At 41.6% G+C, this 16819-nt stretch overlaps 3 protein-coding genes across 3 annotated transcripts in view; 1 reads left to right on the forward strand and 2 right to left on the reverse strand.

Moving 5' to 3' along the window:
• Positions 1-1023: 1023 nt before the first annotated feature.
• zgc:77375 (haloacid dehalogenase-like hydrolase domain-containing 5) lies at positions 1024-11149 on the reverse strand. Its single transcript, XM_028576521.1, has 9 exons — positions 11052-11149; positions 9993-10184; positions 9774-9886; positions 9377-9470; positions 4121-4154; positions 3847-4018; positions 2731-2907; positions 2428-2608; positions 1024-1368 (listed from the first exon to the last, which is right to left on the reverse strand). The coding sequence occupies exons 1-9, from the start codon at positions 11142-11144 to the stop codon at positions 1189-1191; spliced, it is 1236 nt and encodes a 411-aa protein (XP_028432322.1). The 5' UTR covers positions 11145-11149; the 3' UTR covers positions 1024-1188.
• On the forward strand, positions 6506-7891 carry LOC114554002 (tripartite motif-containing protein 35-like). The gene has a single exon (XM_028575524.1). It carries the CDS (start codon positions 6506-6508, stop codon positions 7889-7891), a length of 1386 nt encoding a protein of 461 aa, XP_028431325.1.
• Positions 11150-12370: 1221 nt separating the features above from the next.
• Positions 12371-16819, reverse strand: part of isy1 (ISY1 spliceosome associated protein) — a 6664-nt gene continuing 2215 nt past the window's right edge. The window contains exons 5-11 of the mRNA XM_028576362.1: positions 16662-16704; positions 16360-16472; positions 16152-16269; positions 15881-16003; positions 13768-13883; positions 13565-13654; positions 12371-12567 (exon numbers count right to left, since the gene is read on the reverse strand). Of these exons, the coding sequence (XP_028432163.1) occupies positions 12460-12567; positions 13565-13654; positions 13768-13883; positions 15881-16003; positions 16152-16269; positions 16360-16472; positions 16662-16704 (711 nt within the window). The 3' untranslated portion in view covers positions 12371-12459. The remainder of the gene's footprint in view (positions 12568-13564; positions 13655-13767; positions 13884-15880; positions 16004-16151; positions 16270-16359; positions 16473-16661; positions 16705-16819) is intronic.

Below are 16819 nucleotides of genomic sequence, written 5' to 3' on the forward strand. Positions count from 1 at the left end.
AAAACCCACGAAAACAGGATTTCAAAAAATTAGAATACTGTGAAGAAATCACCATTTACTTCTCAGTTTTTGCAGAAAAAAAATAAATTAGGATCACATCAAATCAATCAAAATATGGTACTTTCAAAACGATACGTCAATCTTCAATACTTGGTAGGGAATCCCTTTGCCTTAATCACTGCCTCAATGCCCCGTGGCATTGAGCCAGTCAGCCTGTGGCATTGCCTGGGAGTTATGGAAGCCCAGATTTCCTTGATGCTTGCAGTCAGCTCTTCTTTGTTTTTGGGTCTGGTGCCCCTCATTTTCCTCTTGATAATACCCCATAGATTCTCAATGGGGTTTAGGTCCGGCGAGTTGGCTGGCCAGTCAAGCACTGTGATAGCATGGGCATCAAACCAGGTTTTGGTGCTTCTGGCAGTATGGGCAGGGGCCAGGTCCTGCTGGAAGATGAAATCTGCATCTCCATACAGATCCTCAGCAGAAGGAATCATGAAGTCCTCTAAAACTTTATGGTAGACTGATGCGGTGACCTTGGATTTAAGAAAGCAGAGTTTACCGACACCTGCACTGGACATTGCACCCCAAATCATGACTGACTGTGGAGATTTCACACTGGACCTCAAGCAGCTTGGGTTCTGTTCCTCACCCATCTTCCTCCAAACCCTTGGACTTTGATTCCCGAATGAAAGGCACACTTTACTTTCATCGGAAAAGAGGACCTTGGACCACTGGCCAACAGTCCAGTCCTTCTTATGGTGATTTTTTCACAGTATTCTAATTTTTTGAAATCCTGTTTTTGTGGGTTTTATGAGCTGGAAGCCCAAATTATGTACAAATAAACAACTAAATACTTGAAATTGTTTAAGTTGTGGGCCCTGAATCTATAATCTATGGAAGTTTAACATTTTGAATGGAATTATGGAAATAAATAAACTTTTCCATGATATTCAAATTTTTTGGAAAGGGTCTGTATATATATATATGTACAGTATATATACTTTTTTCTGTTGTAGGTGTGTCTGTTAAACTCAAAAATCACAAAAAAAAAGTTTAAAAAAAAACGTGTTTCCTGTGTGAACATATTTAGTTTTCTCACTCCATCCAAGTGGTGTAGCCGTAGCTTCATACAGGACTCATATCGTGTGTTGACTGACATCAGCTGCAGCCAGAGGTCATATGGGTCACAGGTCAGATGTCAGAGGTCAGGTTCTCCCGCTGCAGCATCAGGTCGACAGCCTCCTCCACATCCTCCACCACGTGATGCGGCTCCACCAGCTCCAGATCCAAGACCAGGTCTCTGTGGCCATGGAACACCGACTCTGAGACCGCTGTGTTACCGTTGCCAGGGTTATACACACCTGTGCACACCTGGGGACAGAGAGAGGGAGGACAGATGAAGGCGCTGTTCATACAACTACTTTATACATGACAACAATATAGAAACAAGCAACAAAAACGTTGAAAAAGGCAACAAAAACATTGAAAAAAGTGCAGGTCAGGCATTACCCTTACTTATAGTCAAGGGGGTAAGCGAGCGTCTGGAATGCGTAGCTCCTATGGCGGCATTTTGATTCTAACAAGTGATCACCTGCCGTTAGCATTCCATTGACTGCCATTCATTTTTACGTCACTTTGACAGAGAATAACTTTACATCTGAAGCGTTTAAAGACTCTATTTGTCCATTGTTCATTTCTAAAGAAACACAACAATGTATAAAAGGCTCCATTACCTTGTACCTCAAGTTATGGCTCCGTAGCATACGCTTTTATAAAAATAGGCTAACGATTGGGTCATAACCACGAGACTTACTGTCACACAGTAGAGGAATTACCGTATAGTACAGGAGAAGCTCACAGGCAGTTTGGACTTCCATTAGCTGTTTAGGTTTAATTACTAATGTTAACTAGCATGTTAGTGATCAATGATTACTAATGTTAACTAGCATGTTAGTGATCAGTAATTAGCCTGTGCCCATGTTATCTCCTTACATATACCTACAGTCTCCGTTTCTGTAAGATTGGGAATGATTGAGATTTCTCTTGGCACAGCTACCAGAAGACTTACAACTTTCAGACAGGTTGTTCACGTCACATTTACGTTGTCTCTGTCTTTGGAGGCTGCGCAGTAAAGCAAGAGATCACCTGAAAAGTGCTTCTAATATCCTTCACTGGTCTCCGTCCAGAGCAACGGGGTCTGTTGGTCCATTATATATATGTCAATGCTTATAGTCAGTGTCTGGTACGTACCAGGATGTTATGTTGATGATGTAACTTCCTGTGTTTGGTACCTACCAGGATGTTGTATTGATGATGTAACTTCCTGTGTTTGGTACCTACCAGAATGTTGTATTGATGATGTAACTTCCTGTGTTTGGTACCTACCAGGATGTTGTATTGATGATGTAACTTCCTGTGTTTGGTACCTACCAGGATGGAGCGGCACTGTGCGGCGGCAGACACCAGCTCTTCCTCCTCTGGCACCGCCATCGTCACCTGACTGCCCGTTCCCTGGGCAACGAGCTTGGTGGTGGTCATCATGGCAGCATGCTGCTGACTCAGGTAGCGATCGTACAGGTTAGCTCCGTAGATATCCGTCATCAGGTTGTCGCTAGGCAACAAGGAGAAGGTTTGGTTACCAGACGGCGTAGTCTGTGCCTTTCTTTCTTTCTTAAAAAGTGTCACAAAAAGCGTGTTTACAGATACTGAAGTACTTTTTTCCGGTTTAGTTACCCAATGGCGTAGACAGTGCTGAGCTTGCGGCCGTGGTTCTGCAGTCTGAGCTGGCGCTCGGCGTAGCGGTATGTCAGCAAGCTCGGCTTCCCCAGCAGCGCCTCGTACTGCAGCTCTCGGCCCGTCAGCTTCCTGTAGACCGACTCCAGACACAGCAGGAACATCCCGTGACCAAACCTACAGTAGCAGCAGGAACATCCTGATACTTACACACTTTTATTTAAGTAACATTTTCATTCATTTTATGTGAGTGATCACGTAAAAGACATGCCTAATTAGAAAGTAGTTTGGAAGACTAATAGAATTAGTTTGGGCATAGTCACGGTGTCACAACCTGATGGGAGTCGAGTGCAGATGTGAGTTGCGCATGCTCAGATTTAAACGGTTTACGGCATAAAGGTACTTTATTGTCACATACACATACATGTAGCGAAACTCATTCTCTGCATTTAACCCATCCCTCAAGGGAGGAGTGGGCAGCCAATCACAGCCCGGGGACCAACTCCAGATCTGAGCCAGTGCCTTGATCAAGGGCACTGCCTGGAGAACCTAGTACATGTTTTTGATGGTGGGGGAAACCGGAGCACCCGTATGAAACCCAAGCAAACATGGGGAGAACATGCAAACTCCACACAGAAAGGACCGGAACGACCTCGATTCGAACCCAGAACCTTCTTGCTGTGAGGCCACTGTGCTAACCATTGGGCCACCATGATGCCAAAGGATCTGGATCTGGGAAACATTTTAGCTATCTATGATTGTTTGATTGAACATTAGCTCAAAACGCCATTCCAGTGTCAGCCTTTGTTGTGTTTGATTGCTAACTTGTAGCTAGCAGCGAAGGAACTTCGTTATGTAGGTCCATTTTTAATGTATTGACATTACAGAAGTCTCTCGTTAGCAGGTTCTTGTAGGTTATTTCAGCCTCTAGCGAGGATCACAAACAAACATAGTAGTAGTTTTCTCACAAAGAATAACCTGGCAAACGTTATATCTGTATAACTTGAACAAGTCGTCCTTTGCAAAGCTCCAACACTCACATTGGGTATTGACAAGGGCAAAATATTCATCGCCATGTTATGATTCACAAATTCCCTTCCTGTGGTGTGTTGTTACCGTGGAGACGGCGCCTCTGCCATCCACATGAGGTCGATGTTGCAGGCGAGCACGGGCAGCTGCAATGCCGCCGGAGCGTGCACACCAGCCGGACTCCCATTGGTCAGCAGCACGTCAATCAACAGCTGCAGGTTGGTCTCCCATCTGATTGGCTCTCCGAATAGGATGATCGCTACGGCAACGCAGGAAGTCAATGAGTATTAGTAACAGCTTGTTCTTGTTTCTTTTCATTTTAAACTCCATTTCTATATTTTTAAACAGTGTTTGTATTTACCTTCTATTTGAGGAAGCGTCTGCAGAGGAGACGACTGAAACAGAAAACACAGATTACTAGAACCTCCAACCCCTCCCAGGATTTAGAATGTATCATAGCACAGAGACGGCACTGGTGAAAATTACTAACGACCTAACTGCTGCCGACAAAGGACTTGTCTCCATACTTGTCTTATTAGATCTTAGTGCTGCATTCAACACTATTGACCATCCTGTTACAGAGACTGGAACATTTAGTTGGCATTAAAGGAATCACACTAAGCTGGTTTAAATCCTATTTCTCTGATCGATCTCAATTTGTTAATGTTAACGATAACTCCTCCAGGTACGCTAAAGTTAGCCATGGCGTTCCACAAGGCTCAGTGCTTGGACCAATTCTATTCTCCTTATATATGCTTCCTCTAGGCAATATTATTAGGAAACACTCAATTAACTTTCACTGTTATGCGGATGACACCCACTTATACTTATCAATCAAGCCAGATGAAACCAGTCAGTTAGCTAAACTTCAAGCAAGAAAAGAGATCATATTTCTCCTGTATTAGCTTCTCTGCATTGGCTTCCTGTAAAATCCAGGATTGAGTTTAAAATCCTTCTCCTGACCTACAAAGCTCTAAATGGTCAAGCACCATCATATCTAGAAGAGCTCCTAATACCTTATTGCCCCACTAGAGCACTGCGCTCCCAGAAATGCAGAGTTACTTGTGGTTCCTAGAGTCTCTAAAAGTAGACTGGGAGCCAGAGCCTTCAGCTATCAGGGTCCTCAGCTCCCAGTCTGGGTTCGGGAGGCAGACACCGTCACCACATTTAAGAGTAAACTTAAAACTCTCCTCTTTGATAAAGCTTATCGTTAGAGAGTGAGGAGTTGCAGTGCCCCGCTACATCCTACTAAGCCCTGCTACACTCTGCTACGCCATGAACTACTACAAATACTATTTCTAGTCATTGTTCCATTATCTTTATTGTGACTATTATTGCCACACCAAGAGCCTGAGTCTGTCCGAGGTTTCTCCCTAAAAGGAAGTTTTTCCTTGCCACTGTCACACTGAATGCTTGCTCTTGGGGGAATTACTGGAATTGTTGGGTCTTTGTAAATTATAGTGTGGTCTAGACCTACTCTATCTGTAAAGTGTCTTGAGATAACTCTTGTTATGAATTGATACTATAAATAAAATTTTATTGAATGAACAAGTTTGCATGCTGAGATTATCTGATATAGTTTTGTCTTGAACAGTTGTGTGAATGAACTAAAAACTCAAGACAAAGACAGAAGTAGTTTACAGTTTCGGATGGGGACAAAATAAATGATTAATCAGTGTGGAATAAAACTCAACCTGAAAAACTAGAATGATGAACACATGACTCATCTGACCTGAGACGAACAAAGAAACCGGTTGCTTTTCTGCCTTACTAAGATGACACACACACACAAACACACACACACACACACAATAAGATTCACCTTCGGCCCAACACTTCCACTGAGAGAGAACATCTACAGGAGGGAGTACTGGGAATACTGGGACACTACCACTTCAACCAGCTGCTGAATCCACAAACTGAACCAGAGATTTACAAGAACAAAGACTCAATGTGAACGTAAGTTTCAGGGAACAGGGAGTGGCTGAGCTGTCTCTCTGATATCTTTTATTTTTACTCCTCCACTACATTCAAACTTATTTTGAACATAAACATAATTGTTGCACAGTGGTATAGTCTAATGTATTGTAGTGGGTATACTGAACTGTATATATATATATATCATAGTGGGTGTCCTCCCCCAGGGAAGTTTTGAGCGTCAAAGACTTAATTTCCTGCATTCGGGTACACTTTTAGGCACCAAGTTATGGTGGAAATACCTTTTTTATGTGAAGAAAAAAAACAGTTGACAATTCAAAATATATCTAAATTAAAATGGAAAATGTGTTGTGTGTCATTTGGGTATATGGAAATCCTGGATCTTTCTTAGTAGGTATACTGTGTATACCTGCGTATCACGTAGACTACACCACTGCTGTTTCATCAGTCTACATATCCAGCATCACCACTCAGGAATGAGACACACCCCTGTGTTACAGGTGAAGCAACAATATTTGGCAGAAGAGGCGTGACAGAGCTCCACCCCTCATCTGAGACAAACCAGGAAACAGTTTGTTCTTTGTCCTCACTAAAGAGAAACAGACTGAAAAACAGACAATCAGATTCAGACCAAACTTCCTCTGAGTGAGTTCAGCTACAAGAGAGAAACGTGGAAAACTACAACACTACTGCTTCAACCTGCTGACTGTCCACACACTGAAGGTGAGTTGGACTAAAAACTGTGAAGTTAGTAGATGAGGGGAGCCTTAACTGACTGGACTTTCTGTCTCTTTCACCCAAAGACAAAATGGCTTCCAGATCTGAGGAGGATCTCTGCTGTCCGGCCTGTCATGAAGTCTTTAGAGATCCTGTTCTTCTGTCATGTAGCCACAGCTTCTGTAAAGACTGTCTGCAGAGGTGGTGGACAGATAGACCGATCAGAGACTGTCCAGTTTGTAAGAGAAGATCTTCAAAGGATGAACCACCGTTAAACCGGGTGTTAAAGAACCTGTGTGAGTCCGTCTTACAGGAGAGAGATCAGAGAGCTTCAGAGGCTCTCTGCAGTCTGCACTCTGAGAAACTCAAACTCTTCTGTCTGGACCATCAGCAGCCAGTTTGTGTCGTCTGCAGAGATTCAGAAAAACACACCAACCACAGATTCAGACCCATCGATGAAGCTGCACGGCAACACAAGAAGAAACTTCAGAAAACTCTGGAGCCCTTAAAGAAGAAGTTAAAGGTTTTCGAGCAAGTTAAAGTGAAGTTTGATCAAACAGCAAAACACATGAAGGTCCAGGCCCGACGCACAGAGACGCAGATTAAGGATCAGTTTAAGAAGTTTCGCCAGTTTCTAGAAGAGGAAGAGGAGGCCAGGATGGCTGCACTGAGGGAGGAAGAGGAGCAGAAGAGTCAGAGGATGAAGGAGAAGATGGAGGCTCTGAGCAGAGAGATAGCAGCTCTTTCAGACACAGTCAGAGTCACAGAGGTGGAACTGAGAGCTGAAGACGTCTCATTCCTGATCAACTACAAGGCTGCAGTGGGAAGAGTCCAGCAGAGCCCCCTGCTGGAGGATCCACAGCTGCTCTCAGGAGCTCTGATAGACGAGGCCAAACACCTGGGCAACCTGAGCTTCAACATCTGGAACAAGATGAAGGACATGGTTTCCTACACTCCTCTGGTTCTGGACCCAAACACTGCTGGTACAGAACTCATCCTGTCTGAAGATCTGACCAGTGTGAGACGAGGAGAGTATAAACAGCTTCCTGATAATCCAGAGAGAATTGATAAATACGGCACTGTCCTGGGCTTTGAAGGCTTTAACTCAGGCACTCACAGCTGGGATGTTGAGGTTGGAGACAGTACAGCATGGGCACTGGGAGTGTTAGCAGAGTCTGTCCAGAGGAAGGGAGACATGCGGTCTGGATTTTGTTGCTTAGGGTTCGATGAAGGTAAATACGTATCACAGTCACCACCAGGCCCAGTCACTGATCTCTTTGTGCAGAAGAAGCTCCGGAGGATCCGAGTGACTCTGGACTGGAACAGAGGAAAGCTGTCGTTCTCTGATCCTGATACTAACAATCACATACACACCTTCACACACACTTTCACTGAGAGGATGTTTCCATTCATTGACACTGATGATAAAGTGAAGATATTACCACTGCAGGTCTGTGTGACTGTACAAAAGGAATAGATTATTTCAGGGGTTTATCTAAAAAGATCATACAGATAAAATCAGTAAATTTGGACCAGAAATCACTTTGATTGACAGCAGCTTCAAATGGGTTTTGGTGGTGGGAGGGGCTTCCCTTTGATTATAAATGATATCTTTAAAGTGACGTTTTCTTTAAGAGGCTTTTCACCGTAAAACTTTGACCATGGAACATTTAAACATTTATAACCAACAACCATCTATTAACAGAAAACTGCTGTATGAATATTTAATGTCGATGCATCTTTTAGTTGGTTATCTCATGAATTACTATGTTCACAGTGTGGTGATTAACATCCTGTAACTTCAACACATATTATAATTATAATAACTCTGTTTATTCCAGATTATTGATTGTTGTTGGTGAAAGTTAATCTTACAGAAGGTTCTTTAGTTCATGTTGTCATTTAGGTAACACGTTATAATAATCATATAAAAAAGAAATGATAAGTGATTATTTGTTGACTAATATCTAAATAATGTTTATAGGTACTTTACAAAGTATTCATTTACCATTAACAAAGAATTATAATCATTAACTTTATAATAACTTTCTTAAATCTTCACTAAAGCTGATGGTTAGTTAGTGTTTAATGTCAAATAAACAACTTAGAAATCTGTAACTCTGTCTCCTGAGTTAATCTTTCCACACAGCTCGACACGATATAGATGACAGTACATAGATGATAGTATATATAGATGATAGTATATAGATGATAGTATATAGATGATGTTATATAGATGATAGTATAGACAGTACAGGCCAAAAGTTTGGACACACCTTCTCATTCAATGTGTTTCTTTATTTTCATGACTATTTACATTGTAGATTCTCACTGAAGACATCAAAACTATGAATGAACACATTTGGAATTATGTACTTAACAAAAAAGTGTGAAATAACTGAAAACATGTCTTATATTTTAGATTCCTCAAAGTAGCCACCCTTTGCTTTTTTATTAATAAGGGAAAAATTCCACTAATTAACCCTGACAAAGCACACCTGTGAAGGTAAAACCATTTCAGGTGACTACCTCATGAAGCTCATTGAGAGAACACCAAGGGTTTGCAGAGTTATCAAAAAAAGCAAAGGTTTGCTACGTTGAAGAATCTAAAATATAAGACATGTTTTCAGTTATTTCACACTTTTTTTTTAAGTACATAATTCCATATGTGTTCATTCATAGTTTTGATGTCTTCAGTGAGAATCTACAATGTAAATAGTCATGAAAATAAAAAGGAAACGCATTTAATGAGAAGGTGTGTCCAAACTTTTGGCCTGTACTGTAGATGATAGTACATAGATGACAGTATATAGATGATAGTATATATAGAGGATAGTATATAGATGACAGTATATAGATGATAGTATATATAGATGATAGTATATAGATGACAGTATATAGATGATAGTATATATAGATAATAGTATATAGATGAGATAGTATATAGATTTAGACTACTGACCGGGGGTTTGGGTCTGGTGCCGTGCTCCACCATGTCCAGCAGGGGGTGATGTTCTCTCAGCTGCTCCACGTTCACCACCTTCTGAAAACCCAAACTGACCTCACGTTAAGACTTCAAACGCTCAGGAAACTCTTCTGATGACGATGAGAACATATTAACAACTTAAAATCATAAGCTGAGACAAAAAGGGAAAAAAACATCCAATTTCTTTTCTCGAAAAAAGCAATACAACTTTGAACAAAGACCTGTTTTTGGAGGACTTTACTCTGTTAGTAGGTAAGTGTTCAGCTTTGAAGACCAGAAAGGACACTTCTGTTCTGTTTTCTACAGTACCCATGAGCCTCAGCTGCCATTGCCATGGAGATGAGGCATGGCAGAGGTGCGATATGAAGGATACGAGTTGGCGATGTCGGTCAGCGGTCCCTGTCCCGACACCAGTACACACTTATCATGGAAACTCTTTAACATCCGCAAAGGACTGTGGGACAGAACCACCTGCTCCGGGGAGATCTACAGACAGAGACACACTTTATATAATATATAATACATAATATATAATATAGACTGTCTGTCTGTCTGTCTGTCTGTGTGTCTGCCTGTCTGTCTGTTTGTCTACCTGGACGTCCAGAAGGTGAGACAGCTGCTGGGCCTTGTGGTGTCTCTGACAGCTTCCTGCGTTGGTGACGAACACGACAGGAAACAGGAAGTTGTTGTTTCGGTCCAGAAGCTTCCGGAAAGCTCGCCGAGCGGCGGGAATTAAAGAGCCGCCGCGGAGCAGGACGCCGTCCACGTCGAAGAGGACGCCTGCCTGACGGAGATAGAAGACAAAATATTATTATTATTATAATATATACACTCTGACACACAGGTAACTAGGTAACCAGGGAAGGAATACATATACAAATATATAAAAAATATATGAAACCTGAGTGCAGAATGCTGCAGTATTCATTTAACCAACAAATATACAGTTTTAAGTATATATACATGTATATATTTGGTTTTTATTTTTTTTGTAAACATAAGAGAACATCCCCTGAAAAAATAAAAAATATTAAATAAAGATGATTTAAAAAAGATAACAATAAAAGAAAAATACTAAATTGATGTTTTTGCCCTTAAATGTGTATAAAATTGTACAGAGTCTGGTTGGTGGCAGAATCAGCTTTTTGTTTTGATAAGACAGATTTGATGAGAAAGATTTTCAAAAACCAGAGGTGGAAAGTAACTAAGTACATTTACTCAACTACTGTTCTTACGTACAATGCAAGGTACTTGTGCTTTCCTCGAGTATCTCTTTGCTATTTTCTACTTGTCCACTACAACATCTCAGGGGGAAATATTGTACTTTTTACTGCTCTATATTCATCAGTCACCAACCAAATTCTGTGTAATTAAGAAACCCCACAAAATGTCACATTTTATTTATTCATTCACATATTTTCTGTATATTTTATCCACCTACATAGATACGTAACTCTGATTTCATTCATATTAAATGGTTTAGTTTCTATGAACACTTTATTATTTAGTTAAATATGAGATTAAGCCTTAAATGGGTAATAGTATTTCCATTTTCTGATACTTGAACTGAACTACATTTACCAGTCACCAACCAAACAGATTCCAGAGTACACACACACACACACACACACACACACACACACACACTGACCTGTCTGCTGGTGGACATGCGTCTGACCGTCTGCAGGAAACCTCGCTGACACCACATGATGTCTGTCTGTCCAAAAAAGACGCTGCTACACATTTATACTGAGGGTTGTGACATCATCAGGGGGAGGAGCTTCACACACACAGAGAGAGAGAGACACACACACACACACACACACACAGAGACACACCGATACACATACATCGACACACACAGAGACATACACACACACAGTCTGATTAAATGCGGCTGACTGACATCACATGCAGCGTTCAGCCGTTAATCAGCCAATCACATGCTCCAGAATGCTGCCACCAATCAACCAATCAGCTGGCAGACTGAAACTCAACATATCCAGATAAACTTTTCAGACTGGATACAGATTGTATGTGTGATTTCTGAAGAAGAGAGTATTTCTACTGTAGGCCTGTATCAGGAATGTTCTTTAAAAGAAAGATATAGAGTCATTTATTTAAAAGGAAAGGGAAACAAAGAAATAAATATCAGTTCATCAACATTATATATATATATATATATATATATATATATATATATATATATATATATACACACATATATATATATATATATATATATACAGTATGTATATATATATATATATATATATATATATATATATATATATATACACACATATATATATACACATATATACATACATATATATATACACATATATATATATACACATATATACACACACATATACACACACACACATACATATATATACACATACATATATATATACATATATATACATATACATACATATATATATATATACATATACATATATATATATATATATACATATATATATATATATATATATATATATATATATATATATATATATATATATATATATACATATATATATATATATACACATACATACATACAACCAGCATCCAAAGAGCTTAACACCACCTCCACTCCACTTTTTTTTTTTTTTTTTTTAAATTGTAATCATTTGGAAAATGTAGTTTCACGAAGATAAAACAACCCTAGTTAGGCAACATCTTCACTATTCTGGAGGACATTACGTTTGATTAGATTAGTTGACTATGGTGTGAAGAACTAGATCTACATTCCTTCAAACTGAAATGATTACAACTGTAGGCTCTAAAACTAGTAACAGAACTTATTCTGTCCTTTACATTAACAAATGTTTCCTGGTGTTTAAAAGTATTTCTATAAAAGCCTCACATGGTTATATACACTACTATTACTACTACTAATCTGCAGATTCTGAAGCTTATTTTAAAATCTGTAGAAGAAAACACGACAAAAAAAAACTGAGCTGAAGAACGTTTAATAAAAAACAGACCAATTACAAAATAAGCTGATATTTACAGACAGACAGACAGACAGACAGACAGACAGGTTATAGTCCCAGCAGGGTTTTGGCCGTCTGACTCTGAGCCTGAAGAGTTTCGCTGGCGTAACGCTGTAACAACTCCATCTTCTTCCTCCGGACCAGAGCCTCCTCCACCTGCATACAGGAAGTGATGTCAGAGACTTGTCTGTGTGTGTAGGGTTGGGTACCAAACTCTGTACCTTTTTTGGGTACCGACCAAATTACATCGATACTACCGAGGACCAATTCACTTTAAATCAAACGGTACCAAATTTCGGTACCTGAGAGCGAGTAAGCCCAAGCTTATCTGTCTCTCCAACACACACGAACAGAGCTGCAGACGGAGTAAACTACGTGGGCTCTGCTAATTTGTTGAAGTCACAGTGAGTCACGGCAATGCTGATAAAGTGGTTTCAAGTGTGGTTACAGTTTTTCAAAACTTCACACAGACAGCGTTTGCTGCGATATGATATTAATGGAGAGGTGAAAGCAGTCGCGGTGCTGTTGTTTTACACTTCCTGTAAGACGAGCAGGCACAACAGTGGTGCCTGTGCCCTGGGGACTGACTGACAGGCTGAGGTTGTAAGGCAAGGCAACTTTACTTCCACAGCACCTTTCAGCAACAAGGCAATTCCATTCAAACATTCCTTTGCACTTCAGTTAGTTCGTCATGAGTTCAATGTTGACAACAGGGCAGTCACCAAGTTTATTTTTAAAGTTTTGTGTCATTATGCAGTTTGCACTAAAAAGTCTTTGTTCTTTACATTCCTTTGCATTTTAGATATGATAGTTCAACATTAGCCTGTACACAATGTCATTTGTTTATTTATTTATTATTTATAATATGTTCATGTTGTGGAAAAAAAGTTTCTCTTTTTTTGTTAATTTTTAAAGTTGGGATTGATACCAATCCTGAATATCGAACAGGCGCACCCCCCTCTATCCAAAAGAACAACCAGTTTTATTAATGTTACTCTGAGTGAGCAGTGTTACCAGAATTTTTTAATTTTGATAACTGTTTTGATTCACAGTTAAGGTGGAAAATAGAAGTTGTGTGTGTGTGTGTGTGTGTGTGTGTGTGTGTGTGTGTGTGTGTGTGTGTGTGTGTGTGTGTGTGTGTGTGTGTGTGTACCTCTCTCTGGGAGGGAACAGGAACGTGGGCGATGAAGGTGACCCCCCCCTCCTCTCCCTCTGGCTCCTCCCGGCTCTCCTCTTCATCCGGCTGCACACACACACACACACAGAACAAACACACTCAGTGACAGGAAGCTGTGTAGTTTCATATGACGAGCTGAAACCGTTTAGAAGAAGTCTGTTGATGCTCTGAGTGTTTACCTCCTCCCTGTGGACACTGTAGATGCTCTCTTCTTCTTCTTCTACTACTTCCTGTTTGTCTCCCGACAGACGAGACTCTTTCTCTGTCCTCCACTGCTGCACCGCCTCCAGCACAGCTACAAAACAACAGAGACAACAACAACATTACAACAGGAGACAACGGCAACAAGCGTAAAAACAAGCTGTGTTCAGTCATTTTATGTCATGAATAGAGTCCAGATAATCTCCTCTAACTATAAATTAAACTGAGTAAAGTAGATATACAGGGTGCAGATGTTCCCTTATTATCTCTATTAGTATGTTGTGTATGTATATACAGTGTGTATATAAATATACACACAGGGACACATCAGGCCGATTATCGGCTGTGGGACAGTCTGGCGAGGTCAGTGACTGAAATCTGTTCGGTGTGTCCCGTGCCGTCGTCCGTCTGGGGGGCTGTCGGCGTTCATTTTGGCCGACCTGACACGTTCGGTCAGCGGCAGGGCCGTCGGGACTCACCCGGAAATGGGGAGCGGAATGAGGTGACTAGAGTCTCTCTCTCAAAATCTGACGAAAATCTTCTAAACTGACCTTTGTTGATCTGAAATGAAGACAGATTCAGCAACTGCACGGCCTATTTCTCGCTTAAAATGTTTTCAGAAACATGTTTCAGTGAAATATTTTAGTCCAATATGAGATCGTATTCTGAACGGCCGCCATGACAGTTTGGCTCTGAATTTCCGGAGAAAACAAACCCATGTGACGCGTTCGTCCAATCAGCTGCCGGTTTTCATTTCTTGGGCAACAATACAGATTAGCGCCGCCTGCTGTTATAGAGACGTATTACGTCTCGTCTCCTCTCGTCTTTTTGGTCGGTTCTGTGACAGTTTTTTGGACCTCGGGGACGCGACTGATCATATCGACGGGGTTTTCTGTCAACGGTCGGCTATATGTGTCTACACCATTAGTGAGCACTTCTCCTTTGCCGAGAAAATCCATCCACCTCACAGGTGTGGCATATCAAGATGCTGATTAGACAGCAGGATTATTGCACAGGTGTGCCTTAGGCTGGCCACGCAGTGCAACACATCTCCTTGGCATAGAGTTGATCAGGTTGTTGATTGTGGCCGTCCAGTCCTCTTTAATGGCTGTGCCAAGTTGCTGGATATTGGCAGGACCCGGAACACGCTGTCGTATACGCCGATCCAGAGCATCCCAAACATGCTCACACACACACACACACACACACACACACACACACACACACACACACACACACAATGGGGGACATGTCCAGTGAGTATGCTGGCCATGCAAGAACTGGGATGTCTTCAGCTTCCAGGATTGTGTACAGATTCTTGCAACATGGGGCCGTGCATTATCAAGCTGCAACATGAGGTGATGGTCGTGGATGAATGGCACAACAATGGGCCTCAGGTGCATTCCAAATGCCATCAATAAAATGGACCTGTGTTTGTGGCCCTAACATATGCCTGCCCATACCATCACCTCACCGCCACCATGGGCCACTCGATCCACAAGGTTGACATCAGCAAACCTCTCACCCACACAACGCCATACACGCTGTGTGCCATCTGCCCTGTACAGTGTAAACCGGGATTCATCCGTGAAGAGAACACCTCTCCAAAGTGCCAGACGCCATTGAATGTGAGCATTTGCCCACTCAAGTTGGTTACAACAACGAACTGCACTCAGGTCGAGACCCCGATGAGGACGACAAGCATGCAGATGAGCTTCCCTGAGATGGTTTCTGACAGTTTGTGCAGAAATTCTTTGGTTATGCAAACCGATTGTTGCAGCAGTAGTGTGATAAAACTGCACATTTTAGAGTGGCCAGCCTAAGGCACACCTGTGCAATAATCCTGCTGTCTAATCAGCATCTTGATATGCCACACCTGTGAGGTGGATGGATTTTCTCTGCAAAGCAGAAGTGCTGACTAACACAGATTTAGACAGATTTGTCAACAATATTTGAGAGAAATAAGCCTTTTGTTTACATAGAAAAAGTCTTAGATCTTTGAGTTCAGCTCATGAAAAATGGGGGCAAAAACAAAAGTGTTGCGGTTATAATTTTGTTCCGTGTGTACATATATATAATATATTTATGAACCTTGTTTCTCGTGCAGCGCCTCCAGCGGAAGCAGCACGCCGTCATCTTCGTCTCTGTAGCCGTAATACTCAGCGTCCACTTCCTTCATCAGCTCCGCCCTCGTCTTCCTCAGTGCCGGGGCCGCTGGGAATCACATGATCACAGAGAGAGCCAATCAGAACGCATCATCACACACAGAGAGAGAGAGAGACAATCAGAACACATGATCACACACAGATAGCCAATCAGATGGCGGTACAGCGGTGGAAACAGGAAGTAGGAGTGTACTTACGCTCCTTCTCAAACAGCTCTCTTACTCCTGGCAGGTCTCGGGCTGCCCCAAAATATTTATATCCTCGGTTTCCTGGAACTTCTTTCCCCTCGTGGTCCAACATCCTCGGACCGACCCGCTGCAAAACAAACATTATATATATATATAGACAGAGTAGTCTGGTCCTATATGTACTATTATAATAATGATATTATATATGTATATTTACAGCGTAGTCGGGGCCTCCCAGCTCTTTGATCCGGACCTCCCAGTGAACTTTCTCTCTCAGCAGCTTGTTGATCTCATCGTTCAGATCTCGAATCTTAAACTCTCCCAGACCAGCTGACAGGGAGAGAGACAGACAGGTTAGAGACAGACAGACAGAGAGACAGGTTTGAGACAGACAGACAGGAAGAGACAAGACAGACAGAAAGACAGATAGAGAGAGAGGCAGACAGACAGGCAGGCAGAGAGAGAGAGACAGACAGAGAGAGACAGGCAGGCAGACAGACAGACAGACAGGGTTCTCACCGTTCTGGATCTGAGCAACTTTCTTTGAGATCTCACTGATGATCTGAAACACAAAACAAGAACTTAGATTTTATTCTCAGCGAGTTGGAGGACAATCATAGATATTTAAAGCCCTAACGGTCCCTGAACCATCAGAGGACTGGGCCAACCCTGAGCCT

The sequence above is a fragment of the Perca flavescens genome, chromosome 4 (assembly GCF_004354835.1).
Source record: "Perca flavescens isolate YP-PL-M2 chromosome 4, PFLA_1.0, whole genome shotgun sequence".
Taxonomy (NCBI): domain Eukaryota; kingdom Metazoa; phylum Chordata; class Actinopteri; order Perciformes; family Percidae; genus Perca; species Perca flavescens.